The following is a 26,198-nucleotide window of genomic DNA, read 5'->3' on the forward strand; positions in this document are numbered from 1 at the left end:
CTAACAAACATGGCCAAGAGCCAGGTTTTCATTCCCAATTTTCATAAAAGCTGTCCTCCTAGAACAAGGTTGCTCAGCCTTGGTACTATTGACTTTCGAGGCTGAATAATTCTTTGTCGAGTGGGTGGGACTGTGAGATACTTATCAGCATCCCTGGCCTTTGCCAGCAATACACCCTACCTCATTGTAATAACCAAAAATGTCACTAGACATTGCCAATGTCCTCTGGGAAGTAAAACCAGCCTGGTTGAAAACCGCTGTTCTAAAAGACCAACATCAGCACAATCCAGAAAATTTTTCCGCAGAGAAAAAACTAAGTATTGATTCTGAAATGAATTGGACAAGCTCATTCCAGCTGCCCTAGTGATACGAGTAAGTGACTTAGCAATCTCTAACTGTAGCTGAAGGGAGTTTCTGAAGTGACCTCTTGCAACCCAGTTCAAGACAGACAAAATTCAAAATTCTGTGAGGAGGGAAGAGTGAGATTCACTCACAGAACTGAAGTGTAAATCTTCTTAAGATTTTATTAGCCTCGTCACAGGCAGAAAAGAACTAAGAGATGCTCAGGACTTAGACTCACCAAAGATCAAAACCCATGACAAGACCCTTCTGCTGCATCAGGTTCCTGAGAGGAATATTTGCAGAAGGGATAAAGCCAAGCCAAAAAACACTCTCTACTTACTACCTGGGAGTTCAACCCAAATGTAATTTCCTGGTTAGCTGGGCTGGACCTGAGTTCAAGAAGCCCTGAAGTCTCTGTAGACCTCCCCCTAAACTCACCCTTTTTGGGGAAAAAAAAAAAAAAAAAAAAAACCTGTGAAGAAGCAAACCAAAGAAACCAAGGAGATTTTTTAAAGAATTAAAAATTTAAGAATAAATACTATATGAATGGTGGGGATAATAACATTTTAGAAAACCCTGGAAAATCTTACTTTGGATTACACCGACTCTTTCTGCGATATAGCCTCTTTCTCTTTGGTAATCATTGCCCTTTGTGATGTCCTCTCATTCATCATTATTAGGTATTCCGATTTCTGCACAAATCATCAGTTTATCCACTGACTCAAGGCCAACCTCCATCAAAAAGAACAAGTTGTTCACGGCCTTTGCTGAGTTAAGTATTTTCATCACATACAGGTATTTTTTAAGACTCTAATAAGTCACTTACTTTTTTTCAAGAAAACTTCCATTCCAACAGGCTGCGGAAGATAATATCTGTACAACACCACTGTTCAAAGAGAAAAAGGGAGGACGCCTTTAATAATTACAAATAAATGTTTATTTAAGCATCAGCAATAGATTAGGGTTTCATTAATAGCAGCTCTTTCTTAGCCAGAAAAATGTACATTTGCTTTAAAAAATATTTTGTCACATCTTAAAATGGACAAGAACTTGTTTCCTATAAGTCATGTTAAAATAAAAAGAGTATAAAATCTACTAAAAGAAAAACACAACTACTAATGATCTTGAACATTCTTCTACCACCAACCGTCTAAAACACTCCCCACCTCACCTCCGGACAGGAAGACAAACTAAAACCATAAAAGCTGAGCTATTATCTCCCAAAGAAATTATCTTTGCAAATTAGTAACTGAAAATCATTTCCTTCTATTTTGTTGTCCATTTGAGTAAAAAAAACAAAAAAAAAAACTGAAAATAAGGGAAATGAGTGTTTATTCCTATGACATACTTTCCCAGAACCTGGGAAAATAGCTAGTTTTCAAGGACGCAGAGTGACATTGCATGTCAGGCATTTTATTCAGTATAAGGAAAAGGGAAGGAAAGAAATATATGGTTGAGGAAATGCTGCAGTAACCTCTGCTAATCACAGAATCTGGGTCAGGAAAGATCTTTGGAGATAATTTCTTCCATCCCTTCATTTATAAATAATAAAACTGAGAAATCAGCAAAGTGTCATGGTACCAACAAAGTGAGGGTACATTCTCCTCACCCCCCACAACAGGGAGTCTAGTCCCCTTTCCCCTGCCACCTTCTGGCCTGAATTTCTCGGCAGAGACACCTAAAGTCGGAGGAATTCTGAGGACAGCCATGAGCTGCTCTAGGGCATTCCCGACCACCCCAGTGTACCCCAAACTGCAGGCTCCACTGAGATTGACACATAAAGCCAAGTGTGTTATATGCATTTCTGGGAATGACTACCACTTAATGCATAGTGTGAGTAATTCATTCCCAAGAATGAGACTCTACAGAAAAACAGAAATGTTAAAGAAAGCCAACAAAAATGTATAAAAATGTGCGAAAAAAACCTCTCCTTTAAGAATAAAATAAACTTGATAAAAGCCTTCAACCCTTTTTACTCTATTATTTTTCTCTACTAAACAGCGAATTGCCATCTCAACTAATCATTTTGAATGTGAAAATGCTAGAAATTATTCATATTAGGCTACATAAAAGCTGTCGTAGATTTGGGAAATACTATGCACATGACGAAACCCTTGGGGTCAAACAATAACACTGAGTTTTCTTAGCAGAAATGCCAACTCAGGCCCTCATTAGGATTTTTAAGATCTGAACAAGACAGGTTGAAGATATGATTCCCTAAGACATGAAACACCATTTATATTCATAACCTCAATATGGAAGTAGGGAAAATCACTAAGCTAGAAGACTACAGTACACTTTGGAAAAAATAAAATGAAAAGAAGCAGTAACATACTTGACTGTATTTGCACTGCTGTGTTCTGAGAGTTTTTGTCTCCAAACTGCTATGGTTTCATCATTTATTAAACTGGTGTAATGTGCTTGGTTCACAGTCCTGAAGTCAACAGCAGGAGAAGAATTCTGGAGGATTAAATGTAACAGTAAAAAAGAGAAATTATGTAGGATGGATCGTTCCCCTTCTCCTCCTCCCGACATACTCTCCACTTTGTGCTGCACTTACTGCGAGAGCTGGGGTGCATTGCCCAGATGCCCCCACCCTTCAGAATGGAGGCACTGGATCCTTCAGCTGCTGTGAGTATAAGCTCCTGACAACTCCTAGCTGGACTGTTCTCAAGAAACCGCTTCACTCCTTCATATTGCATCCAATGGCAGGTAGAGAGAGGTGCTAAGGACAAGCCCCTTGCGTCAACTCAGGACTGGCTAAACAGACATCCCAACCTCAAGCTCCTGACAGACTTCTTTTCTCTCTACTCTGAATCACTATAACATCAAGGCTTTCAAAGTATTAATCATGTTCACTGAATTCCAATAAAATGTGTTATAAAAAAGTCCAGTTATAATCTACACTGCAAATAAACTATAAAAACTTAATGTCTCTTAATTTCTTGCTCCAAGTATATAGCTACAAACTTTAAGAAAGGTGGCAAAAAGGACTTGTCGATAATGGTCTTCAGAATTCCAAATGCTGCCCAGCATTGTGCATCCTTTATTCAGTGAGATTTTAATAACAATATAAGCACTTTTATTTTCTAAAATTTCTTTCAACTGATTTTCCCCAAATCCTATTCTTGATCTAGATCTAAGAAAAAGCTGAAAGTGCTTTATACCTCTTATACTAGTTACTAGAAAAAAGGAAGGAAAAAAGTATTAATAAAAGCATTCATCCATCAATTCAATGTAGGTGCATTTCTCCTTTGCACCTACACATAAAAACACAATTTTCAAAGTAAATTTTCTTGTTTTTGTCCAGAGTTATGAGTTAGGATATCATTATAAGGGGAAAGGAGTAGAGCATGTAACAAATCAGAGACGCTTGCCAAAGTTTTCGATCATCTGGTTGATAATTATTTTACTAAAATGATCATGGACATCTATGGAGGGAGTAAAAGTCATCTTGAATTACAGAGCAAAATTTGTAAGACAAAGTAGACACTTTAGCACACACATACAAGACTGTCTGTCTACCCGGGTTTTAAAACCATCGTTACAGGAATTTTAATTACTTTCCCTATTCAAGAAGCAGCTGAACATAAACTCTAATGCATACTTGTAATAAAATATAGTCATGGAGCTATTTTCTTGTTTTTTACTGTATGGCCAATAAACCACAGATGCCTTGGAATACAATTTCAGAAGCACCTAAAGACCTAAGAAAACGTATCAGCTTTCCATGCCTTCTAATTACATACAGGCCAAAAAGGGAAAAATGGTCTAGGACAGTGTTTCTCAACTTTGGCTACACTTTAGATCACCAGAGGTTTCACAAATTCTGGTGGCCAAGTCATACTCTAGACCAATTAAATCAGAATCTCTAGAGACATCAGTGTTTTTTTAAGGCTCCCAGGTGATCTCAATAGGCAATCAAGGTTGAGAATAATTGTTCTAGGGAAGAGAATTATGTCACCTACCAGGCTTTGAGACAAATACACACATACACATCCACACTCTCACACACAATCCCAACTACATTTCTCTTCTTCTAGCCTATCCAGGGAATAAGATGAAAGGAAAAAGAGAGGCTATGGTGTACCCTCACTAAATTGCCAAACCTAAAATCAATGTAGCAAAGGAGTATCTGAACATGACTCCTCCCCTCGCTTCTTCCACCTCAGGCCTGCCATTAATAAATGAGTCGGTATTTTACAAAACTGGAGCCTGTTGCTATACAGACGCTTTTTCTTGATTCTTTGATTCTTCAAGTAATATAGTAACAGGGTAAACACAATTTGATCAGTCTCTATCTCTAAGCAAAGATCTATGGTTAATAATTCAAATACAAAAGTGTATAGGTTTCAGTTTCAAAAAAAAGAGCAAAACCTTCCTAAGTATTATTCTTTTTAAATTTCTTTTTCTGTTCTTACGTTTTTAATGCATACCACTCTTAAGTTCTTTAACTTGCCCTGTTTCATTAACACTACACTACTGCATTTCCTTTTCATCCATGTTTTGCCAGTTCCAATGATGTTTATTAATTAAGTTTAAAATTCAACTACATATGTCAGATAACATATTTGCAAAAGGAAGGAAACTAAGTTTTATGTTGAACCGCCCAGGAAAATGAAAGCTGGATAATATTAAAGTCAGTTTCTTAGGAAAAGAAATACTTCAAACACTACTACTTGTGGGCAAAAAGTTACTAACCTGCAGAGATTCAGTGCTTTTCATACTTTGCTTTATTAACATCTTAAAGAAACATGGAATAATCTCGGCTTTCCTCAAGATTTCTCGGTGAAGCACTGAAGCTGAGCTTAAAACAGATCTAAAGCCAGAGTTCCAAGCTGCCCCAGATGGCAGCACTAAACAAAGCCTTCTCCAAGCTGCTGACCTGGAAGATATCTGTCAGTTTTCGCTGGTCCAACCTGCAGCCTTAGGCTCCATCAAAATCCTGTCTACCAAAAGCATAGAATTACACTGACTAGAACGTAAGAACATTGCATATCTAAAGATGGCAAAGTATCAGACTAATAAGGAGAGTCTTCAGGATTGAAAGAACCCCTTGTCTCCACAGATCCTCATCTTCTTCCCGACCAATTCTGAACAGGAACATCTCTTTCCTGTTCCTCCAGGATAGGATAAGGATTACTGCATCACATATGGATAGTCCTCCCTAAATGTTTGTTAAATAGAAGGGTGGGCAAGGGAAAGATGAGGAGAAAAGCGTAAGAACAGGGGAGAGGGTGGAGGCTGCAAAACAAATCTGCGGTGGTGATTTGGGTCCAATTTCTCTTGTCCAGGAACAGAGCAATGAATTAAGTCACTGTCACAGCTACTTGGACCACATTCTCTTGTACCTTTCAACCAGGAAAAATACTGGAATGTCATTCTTCCTGATTTACCACTACAGTGATGCAGGAGACAACACGAGGGAAATTTTAGTGGGGTGCTATGAAAGGATTATAAATAAGAAAGGATATCTGCATATTGGGGTATCTCTTTTACATTTAGGATATATTCAGTCACATCAAAGAAACCCACTAAGTTCACGAACACCTAGCATCTGTTGCTACTTCATGGGAAAGGGAAAGAAATGGAAAGTCAAATAATGCCAAAGTAAGCATGGACTCTCTAGGACTCCTTAAATCTCTTTTGTAAACGAATGTAAATATAAATAAATAATTTTAAATTATAAATTAGAACTCTATGATTAAAATACCAGAAAAAACATTGGCACTTAAAGGGAGCAAAATGGAGATAACGTCTTCAAGGGTTTAGTTTGCTTATTTGGTAGAAAGCAAAGATAAAATTGATAGAAACAAAGAGTAACACTGGTCTCATGTAATTATTAATGTTTACAGATAATTATTTGTTAGAATAAATATTGGTTCACCATTATTCCACCCCCAAAATAATAGTCAAAAGAAAATTTTACCTCATATTTGGAGCAAAGTACAAAAGTTTGGTCTCCTCCAGAGAAGATCTGCTTAACAATATGATATTTAAAGCGATCTGTCAAAAAAATTTTCAACAGCATACTTTTCAATAATTAAAGTTTTTCCTTGATCCCCTTTTCTAATATTCTAAAATATGCTTCAGATGGTTTCCTATTAATTTCAATTATGTCAGAGAAGAAACCTCTCCTGGCTCTCTTCCCAGGACTGTTTCTACTTCAGTTAAAAATAAATATATCAAATGGTATCTTCCACTCTGACCCCACCTCTGCCCCTTTTCCAAACGCCAGATAACCCCGACTTCATTTCTATTCTTCATTCTAACTCTGTCATGCCACTGACCTGAAATATAAAACGGTCACTACCATATCTGATAACATATGCCTAACATATAAGTCGACATCTGAGTGTGGTGCCCCCTAGCCCCTTCAGGATGAAGCTTGCCATATAAAGATCTCTGTTTCATTTCCCATCACACTGTGTCCACGGTGACATTCTAATATCACCATATTGCTTTTATTTCTATCACACCACACTATTTCATATCTCTGTGCCTTTTCATTCTACCACCCCCAGCGCACACTGAATGGTGCCTTCTATAGCATAATTGGAACAGAGCTCCTGGAATTGTACAATTCCGGTACTCGCCACTGCCCACTCCCCCAGTCCTCTACCTGGCTAACTCCAAATCATCCTTTAAGACACACCTCAAACTTCCTCTAACTGGAATAATCCTTGATGCCTTCCTCTGTGCTCCCACATTACCATGAAGGTTCCTAAAACCACAGTATTTACATAATAAATTGAAATTTACCTACTTATAAAATCATTTTGGCAAACATCCTAGCACAAAGTTATGATCAATAAGTTAGGTTATAATGAAACTTCAAAAATTGGTGGTTTCAAATTTACCTATAAAAAACTTCAGTATTTATAATTAGTATGCTTCTTAAACATATTCATTCCTAGCATGAGTATAATGCCTTGGAGAAAAAGAAGTTTACAAATGACAGAAGACACAAAGCCATTCTTCCACTTTTCGGAACATCGCCAAAATGAAAATGTTGTTCATTTTCTATTTTAAGTTCCACTACATTATTTATTAGATGCTCATATATTCATTCCACAAATATTTATTGAGAAGTTTGTGCCTAAAATTTCTTATAATTCAATAGGGAACTTATGATTGTTATTGTTGAAGAAGCAATTTTGACCAAGCCACAAGTATGTCAAAATCTAAATTATTATTAAATCATGCTTCTTTTTAATGGCTTTCCAGCTCCATTTTGGTGTCTGGATTTATTATTTCAGGTCATTCACAGTGGGTGACTGCCTTATTTAGATTTCCAATGGAAACGGAATTGTGCTATTTAACTACTTTTTAAGAGAAGAAAAAAATGTTATGACCAAAATAGCAATAATAGCAAGGGAAGTAACATAGTACAAGCATTAAGAGCACAGGCTTTATAATGAGGCAAACCTGGGTTTAAATCCTGCCGCCAGAATCTGTGTGATCTTAGGCAAGTTACTTAACTTCCTTAGGACTCAGTTTCCTCATCTCCAGAATGAAGATAAAAACCACTACTTCTTAAGAGTTCTTTTGAGTGCTTAGCATAGTAATAGAACTTGGTTAAGTAGTCAATAAATATTAACTTTCATTCCTAGCAACAATAATAATTAAAATTTACATACCACTACCAGGGTCCTTAGGGCCAAAACAACATTTTGTTTTACTTATTCTCTAAAGTCTCAACTACAGACCCTCGTGCGATAGTTAGTACTCAAATATTTATTGATTAATGTTAAAAGAAAATACCTCTTATTCATTCCCTCTCGAGGTAAAAGATCTCAAGGTAAAAAAATAGAAACATGTTCTTTAAAAAATTGTTTTTACCATTTAAAATATCATTAAATTCCAACGAAAATCACTCTTACCAGCTCTGGCTGAAAGCTGGCCACTATGGGCGGCCCAGTAACCCTTCACAGGAGATGGGCACTTAACGTTACAAGTGTGTCCAGTTCCTAATTGACCTCTTGCTCCACAACCAAATGCATAGATGAGTCCAGAAGAAGGCACGAAGGCTAGTGTGTGTTGTCTGGGGAAAAATAATAAAATTGAAAATAATTACTAAATATGGCTAGACAGACTTTTAATGTCCACATGTGAGCACAGCAATTCCTAGGTGTGCCCTCAGAAAGCCTCCCTATGTTAATATGTGAGTCTTTTTGCAATGGCTGGCTCTCCATAATACTATCCTTCTTTGATGCTCTACATCTTGGGGAGGACAGTAAGACTTAAAAAGAGCTGGACGGCCTGCTGCATTTGGCCTCTAGGATGAGAGGAAAGAAGGAGGCTGGACCAAGCAAAATTTCCAAGAGTTCTTTGAGGTTCCCTCACGTCCTTTCTTCATGTCTTCTCCATATCCTGCTACTCTTTATCCCAAAAGAAGCCTAATGTCCCCACGTCGCTTTGCTTATCTAAAACCTTTCCTTGCCTTGACCTGCTCGGATCTCTCTCTAAACCTTCACCATAGTTATGCATGCAGTTAAGAGTTCTTAAAATGATGGTGGTTAGGTCTAATAACATTCTCTATCACTATAAAGACAAGCCCTATTTCTGAGTCTTGATAGATACTAGGAAGCTTTTAGGGGCACTCACCTGCCACAAGCAATCTGAGTTACTTCACTGCCCATCAGCTCTAGAACTCTTCTTGGATTAACCTCATCATTCATTGAATCATGTCCAAGTTGCCCACAGGAACCAGCACCAAAGGTAAAAACACCTCCACTCTAACAAGAAACAAACACCACATGACTGCACTGTATCACTGAGTTTAAGTACACTCCTCTAAAACCTTCTGTATACAAAATCAATATCACAATGGTCTGTACAGGAACACTACGTTCACTTGATACTTGGCCAACCTCACTTCTTTGGAAGAGTCATTAAATAGAAAAATAATAAAAAAGAAACTTAAGACCACATCTTCATGGAACAAAGACAGCACTGCTCTAGGGAATGTGTGTCATCTATAAATTCTGAAAATTGTTTAAAAGTATAGTGATCTGTCGGAGAGCAAAACAAACACAACAACAAAAAAAAGAAAAACAAAGAGATAGGTGAAATGAGATGACTTTGCATTATCATTCACATAAAGGAAATTAAATGTTCCACAAACTCTTTGTTAAGTAAGATATATTTTTAAGACCTGTACTTGAACAAATACTAATGCATTAAAGTGAATCTATAATAGTATTTGTTTGACATGAAAATACATTTTCATTCTCTCTAGATGTGACTTTCAGAAGCAAAAGAAATAGGTTCATCGTTTTAAAACATTAATTACATTGCGGTTTTTGACATGGTTAAATGGCTTGTTTTAAATGAACACAATGTTGCTACATATACTACACTTTAAAGTTATTTATATTGAATTACTTTTTAAATGCCATCACTACTCTTTCTAAAAAACACTATCAAAAATAATTATGTAATGATAATCACTCATGTCATACCCAGCACCAAAGCATCACAAAACAAACCAGAATACTCCAGAATCTCTTACTTTTGTGAGGACTGCCGTATGTTCTTCTCCACAACTAATATAGACAACCTTTTGTGTTCGTAAGAGTTTCACATGACAAGGAGACTCACGATCTAGAATAAGATAAATGTCAGAATGTCACTACTATTTGCCCTTGAGATGAAATATACATAGCTATCTTAGCAGGAATTCTGGGTCCCCCTGGATTCCTGACTCACATATTCAGCTTCCTGCCTGCACCTCCACTTGGTTGTCATTTTTAATCTATCTAAAAACTAACTCATGGTTTCCTAACACTCCCCAACTCTTCTCACCAACCCCAACCACATGTACACACAACAGACACACACACATGCACACACATTTTTCTCTTTTCACAAATGGCATCTTTATCTTTTCAGTTTTTCCTTTTTTGAACCATGTACCAAACAATGAGCAAAACCAATTGGTTTCATCTTCATAATACATACAAAATCCGATTCATTCCCACTACCTCCAAACTGGTCTTCCAGCTTTCCCCTGGATTCATTGTAGCCAAACTCAAGTGAAATTAGTCCTTTCCTCAAAATCCTATGTCTTCCCCTCTCACTGTGAGAAGCCAAAATTCTTATTCTGCCCTACCCTATATCATTGGGCCTACACTGCCTCTCTGACCTCCAGCTCTGTTAACTTCTATGAGCATGCCATGTACCTTTCCACATCAGAGCCTTTGCTAGGCCTGTGCCCTTTGACTGGAACATTCTTCGCCCAGATATCTATGTCTCATTTACTATCTGACTTACTACAGGGCTCTGCTCAAACATCCTCTTATAAAAGATGCCCTCCTAGGCCACCTTATATAAAACAGGAAACTTTCCTCTCAAACTCTCTGACATAATACATATATTTAATGGTTTGTTATTGTTTGCTTCCACCCACTATACACGATCTGCACTAAGCCTAGGTGTTATCTGGTTTTTTGTACATTGCAGTAACCTCAGTATCTAACATGGGTCCAGAACATAGGAGAACCTCAAGAAGCATGCATTAAATAAATGTGCTTTTGAACCCAAGAGGTGCATATGAAGAGTTTACATACCTTCTTCATCACTGAGTCCTAGCTGCCCAGCATTATTCATCCCCCAGCCAAAAACAGCTCCTGAGAGAGACAGGGCAAAGCTGTGGGCTCCTCCTGCAGCCACCTGAGCCAGCGGGATCCCCTCCAGGGACCTCACCCTCTGTGGGCTGGCTTGGGAGGGGAACTCCTTCCCCAGGCCCAGCTGCCCATGACTATTCTTTCCCCAGGTGAAGAACTGGCCATCTGAAACAATAACAGGATAACTGGTGTTAGCAGAAATAATACAAGTTCCATCCACAAAAATAATCTCCTTAGAACACCACAGTTGCCCAGTAGGGTCAACTACTGTTAGTCGCCTCCACACATTCACCAGACCCACCCGACAGCAGCTGTTAAGACTATCATAGTCAAAACTCCTCTTGTCATAACAACAGAAAGATAAGCTGAGTCTTACTACTCTTCAAAGGCTATTGACATTCATGCAAAAACAAATTAAATGTTTAAGCCAATTCATTTCTGAATAGACCAATTACCAGGTTTAGATCTACTAAGCAAGCTAAACTAGTTCTGACCACCCCAAGACCATGAGACCTAGGACTTCATAAAGTCCAGCTATGAACTAGACATGTTAGTGCAGACTTCCCTCAAATTTATTCTAACACAGAATACACTATTACTTGCTGGCTTAGGTTTCTCTAACTCCTTTTCCATTTATTTGGGGGCTTGATAGTGGAATGGAGCGTGGTAGTAAGCTGTGGCTAAGAAAAACCAATCTTCTGTATGCTCAAGAACACTTAGATACAGTCCCGCCTGATGCTTTTCTTCCCCTGTGGGAGAGCAGGAGTAGCAGAGGTGACTGCCTTCACCATCACCCACACTGTGACAAAAGTATGAGCTACATGAAGGCTTCCTGAGAACTGTCACTGTCCAACAGGAATGCATAGACCCTAACCAGTTAAAGGTTTCCAGTTTGATAACATCATAGAAAAATTCAAAAAGAATTGGTTGCAAAATTAACATAACATTAGCATATATTTCAATGTTACTTTACCAGCTGCAAGAGCCAAGCAATGCCAGTTGCCACAGGAAACTTGTAATATTGTCTGCTGGTTCAGCTTTTGTATTAACCTAAAACAGAAAAGGCTTAATGCTTAAGAAGGGCATTCATAAACAATGATCAGAAATATTCCAGACTAAATAAAACAGTTATAATAAACAACATCATGTTTCCTAAAAGACTTAAAAATCAAATATATAATCTCACATGATATAATTCTATTAGGTCCTTCACTAAACTTCTGCCTTTTAGGTACTGTTAAAAACAAACAAAAAAACAAAAAAAACTCTTCTGCACTTAAACCCATTACCATATCCTCTGTTAATTCCCAGTTTTTGCAAGATGAAAAAGTTCTGAAGATTGGTTATGCCAGCAGTCCCCAACCTTTTTGGAACCAGCAACCGGAGCTCCTATGAGAATCTAATGCCAGATGATCTGAGGTGGAGCTGAGTTGGTGATGCTAGTCCTGGGGAGTGGCTGCAAATACAGATGAAGCTTCACTTGCTTGCCCACTGCTCACTTCCTGCCGTGCAACCCGATTCCTAACAAGCTACAGACCCTGGTCTACGGCCCCAGGGTTGGGGACCCCTGTGTTACACAACATTGTAAATATACTTAATACTACTGAACTGCACACTCAAAAATGATTAAGATGGTAAATTTTATGTTATATGTATTTTACCACAATTAAAAAAATATAAGAGCAATACCTCAAACCCTGAATTTCTAGGATGGTAAAGAGGAAGATCATATGATTACTTTTCAAATCCCACTCCTCTGCTTGCTCATGTGAAAGACAGATGAGAACAGTACCTACTTCCCCAGGTTGTGGTAAAAATTAAATGAAAAAACATCCATGTGAAGTGCTTGGCACTGGGCAGCCTGGGAAGATCTCCTGCTCTCTATTCTAATACTTTACAAGTTGCCATATTCCTCTTCATTAAGTGTATGACAAGGGAACGAAGGAGTCAGATGGACATGCCTTTGGGAGAGGGTATTTGAGAAGATAGGGGCGGGGAGGGGGGATTATTTAGAATGGTAGGTAGTGCTTTTGTTAATGTTTTATTTTCTGAGACATAAAAAAGGTAAAATAGAGTTCACGCATGCATTTAGTACCAAATAGTTCCCAACTATTTTTCACTGAGATAATTGTAGACTCATATGCAGTTATAAAATATAATACAGAGAGATCTCTTGTGCATTTGTCCAGTTTCCCCCAATGATAGTATTTTGCAAAACTGTAGGATATAATACCATAGCCAGGATACTGACATTAATACAATCTACCATTCTTATTCATATTTCCCCAGGTGTACTTATACTCATTTCTGAGTGTATATTAATTGTATTGCCTGTGTAGGTTCATATACCCACCATCGTAGTCAAGATACTGAACGATTCCAACACCACAAGGATTCCTCATGTTGTACTTTTACAACCACTCATCCCCTCTCCCCGTCCCTAGGTGCTGACCACCACTAACCTATCCTCCGGCTCTAACATTGTCATTTCAAGAATGCTATATAAATGGAATCGTACAGTAGGTAACCTTTAGTGATTGGCTTTTTTCCCACTCAGAATAATTCCCTGGACATTCATTCAAGTTGTTATGTGTGTCAACAGCTGGTAGAACCCCACTATTTTTAAAAACTGGAAAGTGCGTTACTACATAAGGGACGAATGTTTCAGAAGTTTTATGTAGCAACAGCCCTTTTTCCAGGCCAGTTTCCACTCAAATTCCCCACGATTCTCCCTTTATGGGTCACCATTCCCTGTGTCACAGCCTTCACAATTACAGAAAGAAAGCAGGTCAAAAGGACAAAAATAAGCAATAGGAAAGTTATATCCTGGAGGTTAAGAGCGTGGGATACACATAGTTTAAGCTTACACTGTGCTTTAGTACTCATCTCATCTAGCCTCCTGATAACTTTGTAAAGGTACACAATACAGAACTCTATCTTTAAGTAGGGAAACAGAGACTTAGAAAAGCCAATTTCCCCAAGGTCACTAACCTAACGGTAACACAAGCAGTAACGGAATATGAGGCTGTCTGACTTCAAAGCTATGTTACTTTCCACAATACTAAGATATAAATTAATGAATTTATCTCACTTAAGTTATAATATAAAGTTATACACAAACCAAAGTCTCAGAAGTCTTCCATAATTCTGACAGGGCTAATGAAAATTAAATTGCTACTATAACACAGATTACTTCATTTGTAGAATCAAAATGCCACTAAAAAATCTTTGAGTCTTTAGCATCAACAAATGAAATACTTTTATCATTAATGTTATTAACCTTTTCCACAATTTCATTAAAATACAGTATCCCCTTTTTCTTATTGCCACTCTCCCTCTTCTCTCAAAACTAAAATTAATTTTTGAAAGTAATGAATCCAAGACATTACCTGTTCTAAATCAGGAAGTAAATCAAATAGCTCTTATCTTCATATTCCTTTTTTTAAAAATAGCTTTTGATTAAAGAGACAAAAATCTCAGAAAGGCAAAATGGAAGAGGAAGAAGAATATATTGTCCTTTAAAGGGGGCGATAATCGGGCAGGGGAGGAGAGGCCACTTATTAAACAGACTTGTACTGAGCAATGTATGTACTGGGCTCCCTTAGAAATGGTGATGCTACGGTGAACAGTCCAGGTCTCCTGCCATCGAGAGCTCCCAACTTTGTACTGAAAATAGTCATTAAGTAAATAATTACAAAGAATGTGATGAGGACTATAATAGGGTATGTTGTACATCTGTAGTATAATAGAACAGGAATTAAATGAAGGAAATAAACTCTTTGATCATTAAGAACCCTCAACGAACGGAGATGCCACCACTAGAAAGTCCACTTGAAAATTACTTCGATATTTTTGGGTTTTTCTTAGTGGTGAAACATCTGTTCAATATTTAGCTAAATTATCTATGGTTTAGAATTAAGTAAATATTCAAGAGACCCAAAACCATCGTATTAGTATTTTTGGTTAAAGAACTCATATTTGGTATTTTAGCTGTTTGTAATGCTTGAGGTAATTTAGCCTATGATCAGAATAACAAGTCGGCCTTGTGATTCTAGTTTAAAGGGCTTAATTGAATAATTGATTTAGGCTTGTGATTTTTAAGTTAAAGGTTATTAAGTCCAGTATGTGAAAATATGCTTTTTTTATTCAAACATTTACCAAGTTCCAAGCACTCTGCTAGCAATTAGGCTACTATAATAAAATTCATAAACTACTCACATTTTTTGAAATATATATTTCTATAAATAATTACAATATTTGTGACAAGTTCTGGAACAGTATAAGCAAAGCAGTGGCACAAAGGAGTAGCAACTAAATGAAAGCAGAAACAAAAACAAGGAGTCTAACAAAGCAACAGCAGGAAATAATATTGACATGTGAAAACACAGATTCCTTTCTGTGACATTCTTACCTGGGCACTGTCACTGAATCCTCGGTAGTCATGAGTCCTAGCTGACCATCACTCCCTGCACCCCAAGAAAACAGCTGGCCCCGGTCACTGAGGGCCAGACTGTGGGACTCACCACATGCCACATGGACAATGTTCTGATCTGCCAAAGCTCCAATTTGCTCTGAAAGAGACCAAACCACATTGATAATGTACAACCTAGAAACAGAGAATTATCTTACACAGAATTATCTTCCTAGCAGTTTCGTTTTTCAAAGAGAGCCAGTAAATCTGTATATTTATAGAGATTATAAATTTTATGTTTCTAAAAGCTGTCAATTTAGATCACAGCTGTTCTGGGTAGCACACATGCCTGTAGTAGCACGCACATCCCAGATGGTCTCTCATATGCCTGGTGCTTCTCTCCAGGGAGATGCCTGAATGTTTACTATTTGGACATGCTGAACCAGAAAGGCCCAAATGTAAGTGAAAATGAGGCATATTGCTAAAAGCAGTGGGACCGGTTGAAATTCTTCCTGGGAACAATGAGAGTCCCCCCTCATAGACCTCTATTCTCAATCTAGAAAAACAGCTTTTCCCTTCAGTTTCAGAACACAGTCTTATATATATCTAGCCAGGAGATGATAGGATTTCTTTGAAAGAACCGGCCCAAAAGACCCACAGATACTAACACTTGTGGGTCGCCCAATGAAATGTCTAGCTTCCCACTAGTTAACAAGACTTGCCCACACACAGCTTCACTCGGGCTTTTGTACTTCACTCTTAAGTATAAGAAGCTGGCCAAGGATCATCATATATGTGAGGAAATCTTTAACATGAAAAACAAACAGAAAAGAATGAACACTGAAAAAATCATGCAGGGAGCAGGAAAAAAAAGTAGTTATTAGAGAAAAAGAAGATAAGGAACATTCGAACATTCAGAAAACAAAATTATCTTGGAAAATGAAAATATGGCAGCATAAACTTAATGGGAAAACCTTCAAAAGCAGGATGGGAAATTAGAATTGAAGAAATTTTCTAAAAAATAGAACAAAAAGTCAAAGAGGAAAATAGAGTGAGGAAAAAAGAAAGAAATGAGGGGATTATTCTGAGTGGTCCAAGAGCAATGAAAAATACAATCTCCTGAAAGAGAATGGAAAAAACACAAGAGAGAAAATTTCGAAGAAGAAAAATAAGATTTCTCACAACTGAAGGCCATATTTCACATTCAAAGAACCTATCAAGGGCTCAGAATAATGATGACTGTTAAAATACCTACTTCATAGTACTTCATCTTGAAATTTCAGAACACCAAAAAAGACTCTAAAAGTTCTAGAAATGGAAAAGAGTTTGCAATACGGCAGCACAGAGATCAGAATGGCATCAGACTTCTCAGATGCAATTCTGAAAACCAGAAAACGGTGGAGCAATGCCTTCACATTTCTGAAGGAGAAAGACTTCCAACTGAAAGTTCTGTATTTAGCTAACTCTGAATCGAAAGTGAGGATAGGGGAAAAAAGAATACCTTTCAAACTATTTTACCTCCCATGCTGCCCTTTGCAGAACATCATGCCTCCAAAAAAAATGAAGATTCAGGCAACAGGAATTTTACATTAGAGAGATAAAGGATATTTCTAAGGCGGCTAGGTAGCAGGTTTATAACACAAAGCTGGAAGACTGTCTCCAAGGTGAAAAAAAAAATACAATCTGATAAATTTTATATAAGTTTTATAATTCCTTCAGACATTATAGAGGTTAACTATGCCAATTAATTAATTAATTAACTCCAGGAAACACTAAAGGTTTTACAGGAAATAAAAACAATCATGGTACATAAAGTCAAAACTGCCAAATAAATATAATTTATATAGTTAAAATTTTTAATTGTCAATTGATTTAAAACATCGACTATTTGGGAAAGGATAAGCATCTAGAGATGGGAAGGAGGAAAGAGAGGGTGGAGAATACAAGAAAATGCTAATTTTCCCTAGTGGGAAACCTCTAGATTATGTTCAATACTGAGAAAAATAAATTAAAAAATAGCATTATAAGCATGTTATTTAGAAATATAAATGTAAATACCAAAAGAGCAAGCAAAAAGAGTTCAAACTAATAGCCTCTGCAAGTGGGACTAGGGGTGAAGACAGGTGAGGCCGGATCTGCTTTCTGACATAGACATAGACATATTACTTGTAAACAAAAGTCATTTTTTAAAATTTAGCAGATGAAAGTATGCTCATCCCCTGAAAGATGGTGTAACTCCTATTGTTCCCACTGCCCACTTTCCTTAACCACTTTTTGGTATTAAAGCCTACCTCTCATCCCAGCCTTGCCCCACACATTAAGAACAGCCCTGTCTTTACTTTGGAGAAATGTAAGAAATTCCTAAGAAGTGGCTCAGGTGATTCTAAATCTATTCCTCTGACCAATTTCCACCTTGCACCACAACTCCAGGACTTAGGTAGCTTTTATGCTCTCCTGGGCCTGAGTACCTGGCCTGATAACTTACCCATGCTTTAGGACTGCTCCCCAGCCCCCGGATACTAGACCTCTGATGCCAATCATTAGCCTTTCCTGCCTGGTTTGTTACCACACAGCCTAATGTGACACTATCTGATCTGCTGCCACTCATTTCCTTGCCTCAAAATCTGTCAATTGCATCCCTCTTGATATTGTTTCCCACAGCTGAGCAGCCTCAAAAAGGCATGTCGATATTCCAAGTACCATTTACTCCCAGTCTGGTCAAGCCCTAGAAAAACTGATTTCTGTCCCATCATGTATCAGCCACCAAAACAGACATCGAGCCACCATCACAGTGAAATTTGCAGCCCCAAAGGCAGAGGAACTGTTCAGTAATGCAAAGATTTGCAGAAAATTAAATCAGTGGTTATACCAAGTTCAACTTATTTCCTCTAGCCAGAAAACAGAGCTCATCTGTTTCGCACTGGGCATCTTTCACCATGAAATTATAATCTTTCTTCCAAAATCTACTCCCTAGGTCTGGCCAATGTGCCAATGACTGCTTCATCCATACTTTTCACTGTTTAACATCCTGGCCCCAGTTGGGCAGGTTCAGGCTGTGGTGCATATTTTCACATTCACTTTCTGATTCATTCTGCCAAGACATTATATTTTGCAGATCATGACAGAACTTCAAGCCATGTATTAAGATAATTAAACACAATGAAGAAATATTTGGCATTTTTTGAAGATAAAAGTATATTTTCTCTCTGATCGTCTCAAAGTTACATTAAAAGTCTATCAATGTTATCAACTCTGACTAGCCAAGGTAATAGGGCAGAAGAGAGGCAAATGGGAAATGCCGCTTACAGCAAGTCAGCAGTTAAACTGGACTTACATTATTAGGATTATGATTACTTCTACTTTGCTTTTGAGCCCTCCTCCTACTTTTTTTTTTTTTTTTTTTAAACCATCCAGATCCTGTTCTCAAGGAATAGAACATTTGGTTCTCAATTGTATATGTCTGGGGCCCACATTAATTTTTTTTTTTTTGTAAGTATTTTCAAGTTAATAGTAAACTGGGTATTAAACATCAAAGAGTGGTAAAAGAGAAGGGTGATATGAGCCCCGAGGGTAGATGGATGACGCAGATACGTACTTAATCCTGTACACTTAAGACAACCCTGTGAGGCAAGGGCTCTGTAACAAGCCCTGGCTCAGAAAAAGTATGTAATTTGGCCAGGGTTCACAGCTAATGTGTAATGGAGCTAGGACTAGATCCAGACCTTTCTGACTTCAAAGTCCATCACACCTACTAGGCTATATCATCTTCCCTCACGGAAATGGACTAGGCAGATTGCAAACTGGTAAAAGTACGTATGAGGTGAATAGTCTAGTTATGGATAATGGGAAATTGATTCTTTCCCTTTATTGTTTGTTCAGATGAGAAATATGTCCAACAGTTTGTAGTTAACAATATAAGCAGTTGGGTGGAAAGTATACAGGATATATAAAATTAGTTATCAATATTTGGTACTAATTTTTATTTTTTTACACCTACAGCACCTGGTCTTCCTAGGTGATCTCCCGTCTAAGTACTAACCAGGCCCAACCCTGTTTAGTTTCCAAGATCAGATGGTGGTACTAAATTTTTAACTAATAAAACTATAATAAAACAAATTAAATGTCAGTAGTTGGTATGACAAAAGGGATTAAACTTTCACCACTTAGATGTCTCCTTTATGAATTCCCCAAACTGTCTACTCTAAAATTACACTATTCTATATTACACTATAGAAAAAAGGCAGAGCCATACTATAGGAAATTCAGTGCTTTGCCCAGCCATTCTGCAGATTCTAAATCCTCACATTCACCCTAACCCTGATTTCCACTTCCCACGGAACTCCCACTCTAGTTCACATCTTGCCTCCTGCTGCTACACTCAGCTCTCCCCTGGCCATTTTTCTCCAAAAAGTAATCGTTGCCACCATCAAGATATAGAACAGTTCAATCTCCCTAAAGAAGTCACTTGTGCTATCCCTTAGTCACTTTCTTTCCTCATCCCTAACTCCTAACCACCACTGATTTTTCTATAACTATAGTTTTGTATCTTCAATACTGTGATATAAATGGAATCATATAGTATCTAACCTTTCACTCAATGTAATGCCTCTAAGATTCATCCAAGTTGTTGCATGCATCAATGGTTTACTCTTTTTTATTAGTATTCTATTGTGTTAGGGATTTACCACACATAGTTTCCAGGTTTTGGCAATAACGGTTCATGTACAGGTTATTGTGCAAGAGTAAGTTTTCACTTCTGTGGAGTAAATACCCAGGAGTCAGTATTTTAACCTGCCTAAATTATTTTTGAAGTCAGTTTCTTCTACACAACATACGGATGGCTTATTTTTTTTAATTTAATATGATAATCTCTGTATTCTGTTTTATTTAGACTATATTTAATGTAATTATTTATGTTTGGATTTCTGACTTGTTTTTATTATTTGTTTTGTTTGTTCCCTCTGTTTTTCATTTTAAACGTTTTCTGGCCTTTTAGTTTAATTTATTACATTTACTATATCTCTTTGTATAGTTACTGAAGTGATTGGTCTAGAGATTACAATCTAAATATCTTTTTCAGAGTCTAATTAGTCCAATTGAAATATAAAAAACTTACCATCATGTGGGTCCCTTTAACCCCTCCCTAAATTATTATAATATTAAATATTACATCTGCATAAACTGAAAACTCCATTGCAATGTTATTTTTGCTTTCCAACATCAAATATATTTTAAAGAACTCAAGAAGAGAATAATGTATTTTATTTATTCAGATATCTATTTCTATTATTATTCCTTCATTTCTGATGTTCTAATATATTCCTTCTGGCGCCACTTCCCTCTGTCCAAAAAATTTCCTTTAGCTATTGTTTTTAGAATAAATTTGCTGGCTATGAATTTTCTAACTTTCCGTTTACTCGAGAATGCCTTTGTTTTTCTTTCGTTCATCAAGGCTATTGTATGCTGCATACAGAACATACAGAATTCTGGGTTGCTTTTTTTTTTTTGGTAGCTCTTTAAAAATGCTATGCCACTTACAGCCTCCATAGTTTCTGGTACAAAATCCACAGTCATTTGCATAATCATTCCCCTATAGTTGTTTTTCTCCGGCTGCTTTTTTCTTTTTAGTTTTCAGAAGTCTGATTATGATCTGCCTGGATGTGGTTTTCTTTAAGTTTATCCTGCTTGAGTTTACTAGACTTCCTGTATCTGTAGGTTTATATCTTTTGCCAAATTTGGAAATTTTTCATTCACTTTATTTTCAGCACATTTTTTCTCCTCTTCTGCTGGGATGAATGTTAGAGCTTTTGTTCTTATACCACAGATCCCTGAAATTCTGTTTAATTTTTTTCTCAATTTTTTTTTTTGTCTGTTCCTTAGACTGTATAATTTCTAATGACTTATCTTCAACTTCACTGATTCTTTCCTCTGTCATCTCCATTCTGTTCTTGAAGCCATCCAGTGAGTTTTTCATTTTGGTTATTGCACTGGTTCTTTAGATCGTCTATTGCTTTGCCAGGAATTTCATTTTCCCATTTGTTTCACGAGACTTTGAGGCAGCTTGTTTCAACATTTGTGTAATTGCTGCTTTAAAGTCTTCATCAGATAATCACATCTATATCACTCCAGCATTGGCATCTGTTGTCTCTTCCCACGCTAGTTGAGATTTTCCTGGGTTTGCAAGTGCTGAGTAATTTTAGATTATATCATGAACATTTTTAATATTTTAAGACTCTAGGTCTTATCGAAATCTTCTAGTGAATGTTAACAATCTTGTTTTAATTTTCAAAGCCTTTTCTATTTGGATTTGTGCCCTGTATGCACCACATAGTGACCAGTTTGGAACCTGGGTGGTGATCTATTTGTTAGTTCAGTTCTCAAAGTCATTTATATACTAAGTAGGATCAGATCCACATAGACACAGCTCAGGGATGAGTTCATAGATAACTATTTAGAGTTGCTTTCCCAAGTTCCTCTTCCTTTGAGATCTCAACATTTTAAGATTTTCTGTGGCTATCTCTCCCCAACCCCACGCGCCACCCCCGCCCCCCACTCCAGCCAACATCTTGTTCTTCCACAGCTGTACTTGCCTCTGGGGCTGAATGGCAGAAGTACTAAAAGGAGAAAATGGTAATCTCAATGCTGGTTCAGTAGTACTTTGAATTCTGGTCTTTCTCAAACTACCTGCCATTAATTCCTTTATCAGAGTCCTCAAAAGTACTCTGCCTGGGTTTTATAGTTGCATTCAGTAAAAGAGATAAGATGAAATGTGCTTACCCTATCCTGCTATAAATTCAGAGCTAAATTTTTAAAATAACATTCTTTTCTTCCTATTATGTGTTTAAAAAAAATCAGTTTTTTTAGAAAAAACCCTCAAACTTTCTCTGTTCTACTTGGTAAAATGAATGAATGAATGAATGAATGAATGTTTAAGAAATAAAATAAAATAAACACCAAAGGCACATATCTCCCATGAATGCTCCAATTAAAAATGTGTTTAACCTTCCTATACAGTAAAAGGCTGTATTCCAGGAGGTAGAGAGTCTCTGAGCAGCTGATACTTCATTTATGCTATCCTAGCATATCAAACACTTACTTAATCTTATGTATGACTGCCCAAGTTTAAACAATCATTAAATCAAATCTTTTCAACTAAAAAATCAGAGAGAAAGATTAGTTACCATAGAGTTCAGAATAGTATTCTCAGTGCAGGGACAGGTAATTTAAACTGTAGGCTTTAATGTTCACATACAAAACCCGAAAACACACGCGCACTATGAAAAATGTTTCTGAGAATACTTTCTTTTTAAAACCATAAATCCAAATTTACCATGTATGCTTTTAGACGCAATAAGCCAAATACACTAAGTGAACTGGAACATATGGAGGCCTGTCACAGACAATGGGAGGGAAGAAACTACATTTCTGAGCCACTGGCACTCCATCAGTCAGAAACAAATCAGCTGCAGTGACTCAGTTATTTTCGGGAACTCAGAATTGCCAACCATGGCATAACTGACACCTTAAAAGGATTTTAATAGAGAAAGATTGTAAATTAGAAAAGTACCTGAAGGCTTTATTAGAAGAAATCTTAAAAGCAGAAGAGACCTTTGTAGTGGGGATACAGTGGTATATATAACTTTGCAGAGTTAAAGGCCTAAATCTTCCAGTTCATAATTCAAGACCCCTCCGAGAAGAATGAAATCTTAATCCTCAGGCACAAAACACTAACAGTCCTTCAGAGTTCAGCTCACGTGTTACCACAGATGCTCTATCCCTCACCCAGCTTTCCTTTTCCGTACAATGACAGCATCAGAGTGCCTTCCTGGGTGCCTAAGGACCGGAATGTAAATTACATTAAAGAAACGCTAGGAAACACCTATTAAATATACATAATCGTTAATATAAAAATGCAAACGTCGGGCTTTAAGATGTTGCAAATGACTGCCAAGGAAGTCACAGACAAATTACAATGCTATAATCCATACTAAAGGAGACGAAAACAAACTAGTTATTTCGAAATTACTGGAGCTGTTCATGGAAATTTCAAAGCATCACTGTCTTTATACAGGGGAATGGAGAAACTAAAACATTTTCAAGAGATACATGAATCAGAAGTGACAGAACCAAGACCGGTCCATTTAGAAAATAAATTAATCTGTGCTGGATCGATTATTATAAATAGAACATTTTTAAGAAAACTCAATTCCAATCCTCCTTCCTATATGTCTCCTTTACTATATGAGGCTTCCTTACCGTAGGTATGCTCAGTTATTACCTTCACTTACAGCACCTTCTCCTTTTTGGAAAATAGAAGATGGTACTGATCCATAGCCTGGTTATTGCTGTTGTTTCTGCTGATGAGCCCCTATCCAGGAGCCCACCCATTCACCTCATTAAACAAAAGATGCTCCTAGTACTCATCACTTATGAATTTACTAAGTCTTAGGAGCCCTGTGTCATGGATAGGGTCAAAAAACAAATATTAGAACAAAAGATAACCCCTATTGCTCTTACTACTTAGGAAATTAAGAGGTTTTAGAAGCTCTGTCAGAAACTGAGTGCAAAAACCAATATATATGTTTCTATTATCTCACAAACATTTATTCTCATCCAGAATAAAAACCTACCCCTCCCAATTTTTACCACATACTATACTTAACCCACTAGCCCTAGTATACCTCCTTAGAGCTCAAATATTTTAACTTTGGCCTCCTTAGAAGGCAGCCAAAATCCATGGACTGACCCAAAAGAGAAAAGTCCTCTATATCAAGTAAGAAAATACACACCAAGAAGCTGACATGTTTTAACTTTGCAGTCACAACAAAATACCTGCCACTTTGCTTCTTTTTAAAGAGGCTGTGTTTAAAAGTCCCTATTTATGACTTACCATTTAAACTGTTGTAAATGTAAAAATTGTCTTTGATTAAATCAAAAGACAGTGATAAATTAGCTTTTAGAAAATAATGAAGGAACAGAAAATAGTTGAAGTTATTATACAAATCCATTCTATACCTCATAAAAGTAAATAGTAGATACCTAATGTTAGTATAGCACCAACTGTACAAACTTTAAGGCAGGCATTTTGACAAATATTCTGGTAGCTTTATAATTTTGCATGGTCTTTGATCAGTTGAATTTCTAAACATGTACCCAAAAGAAATATTGTACACTGCATTAACAGAAAAATAATAGAAATATTCCATCATTAAAAAGGGTAATATAGATCAGTATAAACATGATCATCATAGAAAAATATTCATGAAATATTAAGTGGAAAAGAAGGTTACAAAGAATAACAATGTTTTTTGTTTAGGTTGGTAAAATTAAAGAGTATTTTTATTTGTTCCTTTTTGCTTGTGGGTATTTAAATTGTGAGTAATATATATGTATTACTTTTGTAATGTGGAAATTTCATTAAAAGGACTTATTACCAGTTCCCTCTCCAATTTACATTTCTTTTCAACAACTCAAATACTTTTCATTCAATGTGATTTAATAACAGAAGACCATTTCTAAGACTTCAGATTGTTTACTATTTTAGACTATAGCTTTATGCTACCTCATAAACGATATCACTGCACAATTATAATGCAAGATGAGATGCTTCCAGAGGGGCTAACGCTGATCAAAGAAAGCAGAAGTTGCTATATTCATATAAGGCAAGGCAGATTTCAAACCAATGAATATTATCAGGGATAAAGAATGACACTTTGTGATGTCAAAAGGAATGATTCATCAAGAAAACCTAACAATCTTAAATGTGTATATGCCTAATAGAGAGTCAAAATACATATAGCAAAATTTATAGGATCAAAAAAAGAAATAAGCAAATCAAAGATTTCAATGCTATTCTCTTAGTAATTGATAGAACAAGTAAACACAAAATCAGTAAGCTATATTTACAATACATATATACACTTATATAAAATATACAGAAGACCTGAACAACGCTACCAACCAGTTGACTTAACTGAAATTTATAAAACACTCATCAACAGCAAAATACACATTCTTTTCAATTACACACAGGGCATTCACCAAGAAAGACCATATTCTGGGCCATAAAAGAAATCTTAATAAATTTAAGAGGTCTGAAATCATACAAAATATGTACTTTGACCACAGAGTATTAAACTAGAAATCATTTAACTGAAAAATATCAGTTAAATCCCAATATACTTAAATATTAAACTTCTAAACTCAAGGGTCAAAAAAAAAAAAGAAATCATGAGATAGGATTTTGAACTGAATAAAAATAAAAATATTCAATTAAAATTTTTGGACGATAGCTAAAGTGATGCTTCAAAGGAAATTTTTAGCATTAAGTGTTTATTAGAATAGAAGAAAAGTAGAAAATTAATTATTTAAAATTTCACATTAAGAAATCAGAAAATACATAGTAAATTAAGCACAAAGTAAATAGAAGGAAATAATGAGCACAAATCAATGAAATAGAAAAGAAAACTAAAAAGAAAAAAGAAAAACAGTGAAACTCAAACTTTCTTTGCAAATATTAATAAAATTGATTAAACTGTATCCAGTCTAATCAAGAAACAAAGAGAGAAGACACAAGTTACCTATATCAGAAAAATAGTTCTTACAGTCATGAAAAGAATAAGGGACTATTATGAACAATTTTATGCCAATAAATTTGACAACTTTGGTAACATGGACAAAGTCCTTGAACAAAACAAGCTATGAAAACTCACCTAAGATAAAACAGATACCCTTAGTGCTACATCTTTTTTTAAAATTGAATTTGTAATGTTCCCACAAGGAAAACTAGGCTCAGACAGCTTCATTGGGGATTCTAT

At 36.5% G+C, this 26,198-nt stretch overlaps 1 protein-coding gene across 7 annotated transcripts in view; it reads right to left on the bottom strand.

The window, feature by feature from the left end:
* Window positions 1-26,198, bottom strand: part of HERC3 (HECT and RLD domain containing E3 ubiquitin protein ligase 3) — a 98,358-nt gene that overhangs the window by 42,882 nt on the left and 29,278 nt on the right. For all 7 annotated transcript variants that reach the window (XR_001598984.2, XM_036227711.1, XM_016161051.2 and 4 more), the window contains 9 exons: window positions 15,382-15,541; window positions 11,944-12,020; window positions 10,914-11,135; window positions 9,857-9,948; window positions 8,950-9,080; window positions 8,226-8,386; window positions 6,272-6,348; window positions 2,678-2,802; window positions 1,169-1,228 (listed from right to left, as the gene is read on the bottom strand). Coding sequence is in view for 6 of the 7 variants with exons in the window: in XM_036227711.1 (XP_036083604.1) it covers window positions 1,169-1,228; window positions 2,678-2,802; window positions 6,272-6,348; window positions 8,226-8,386; window positions 8,950-9,080; window positions 9,857-9,948; window positions 10,914-11,135; window positions 11,944-12,020; window positions 15,382-15,541 (1,105 nt within the window). In the remaining variant the exon portion in view is untranslated. The remainder of the gene's footprint in view (window positions 1-1,168; window positions 1,229-2,677; window positions 2,803-6,271; window positions 6,349-8,225; window positions 8,387-8,949; window positions 9,081-9,856; window positions 9,949-10,913; window positions 11,136-11,943; window positions 12,021-15,381; window positions 15,542-26,198) is intronic.

This window comes from Rousettus aegyptiacus, unplaced genomic scaffold, assembly GCF_014176215.1.
Source record: "Rousettus aegyptiacus isolate mRouAeg1 unplaced genomic scaffold, mRouAeg1.p scaffold_m13_p_10, whole genome shotgun sequence".
Classification (NCBI taxonomy): domain Eukaryota; kingdom Metazoa; phylum Chordata; class Mammalia; order Chiroptera; family Pteropodidae; genus Rousettus; species Rousettus aegyptiacus.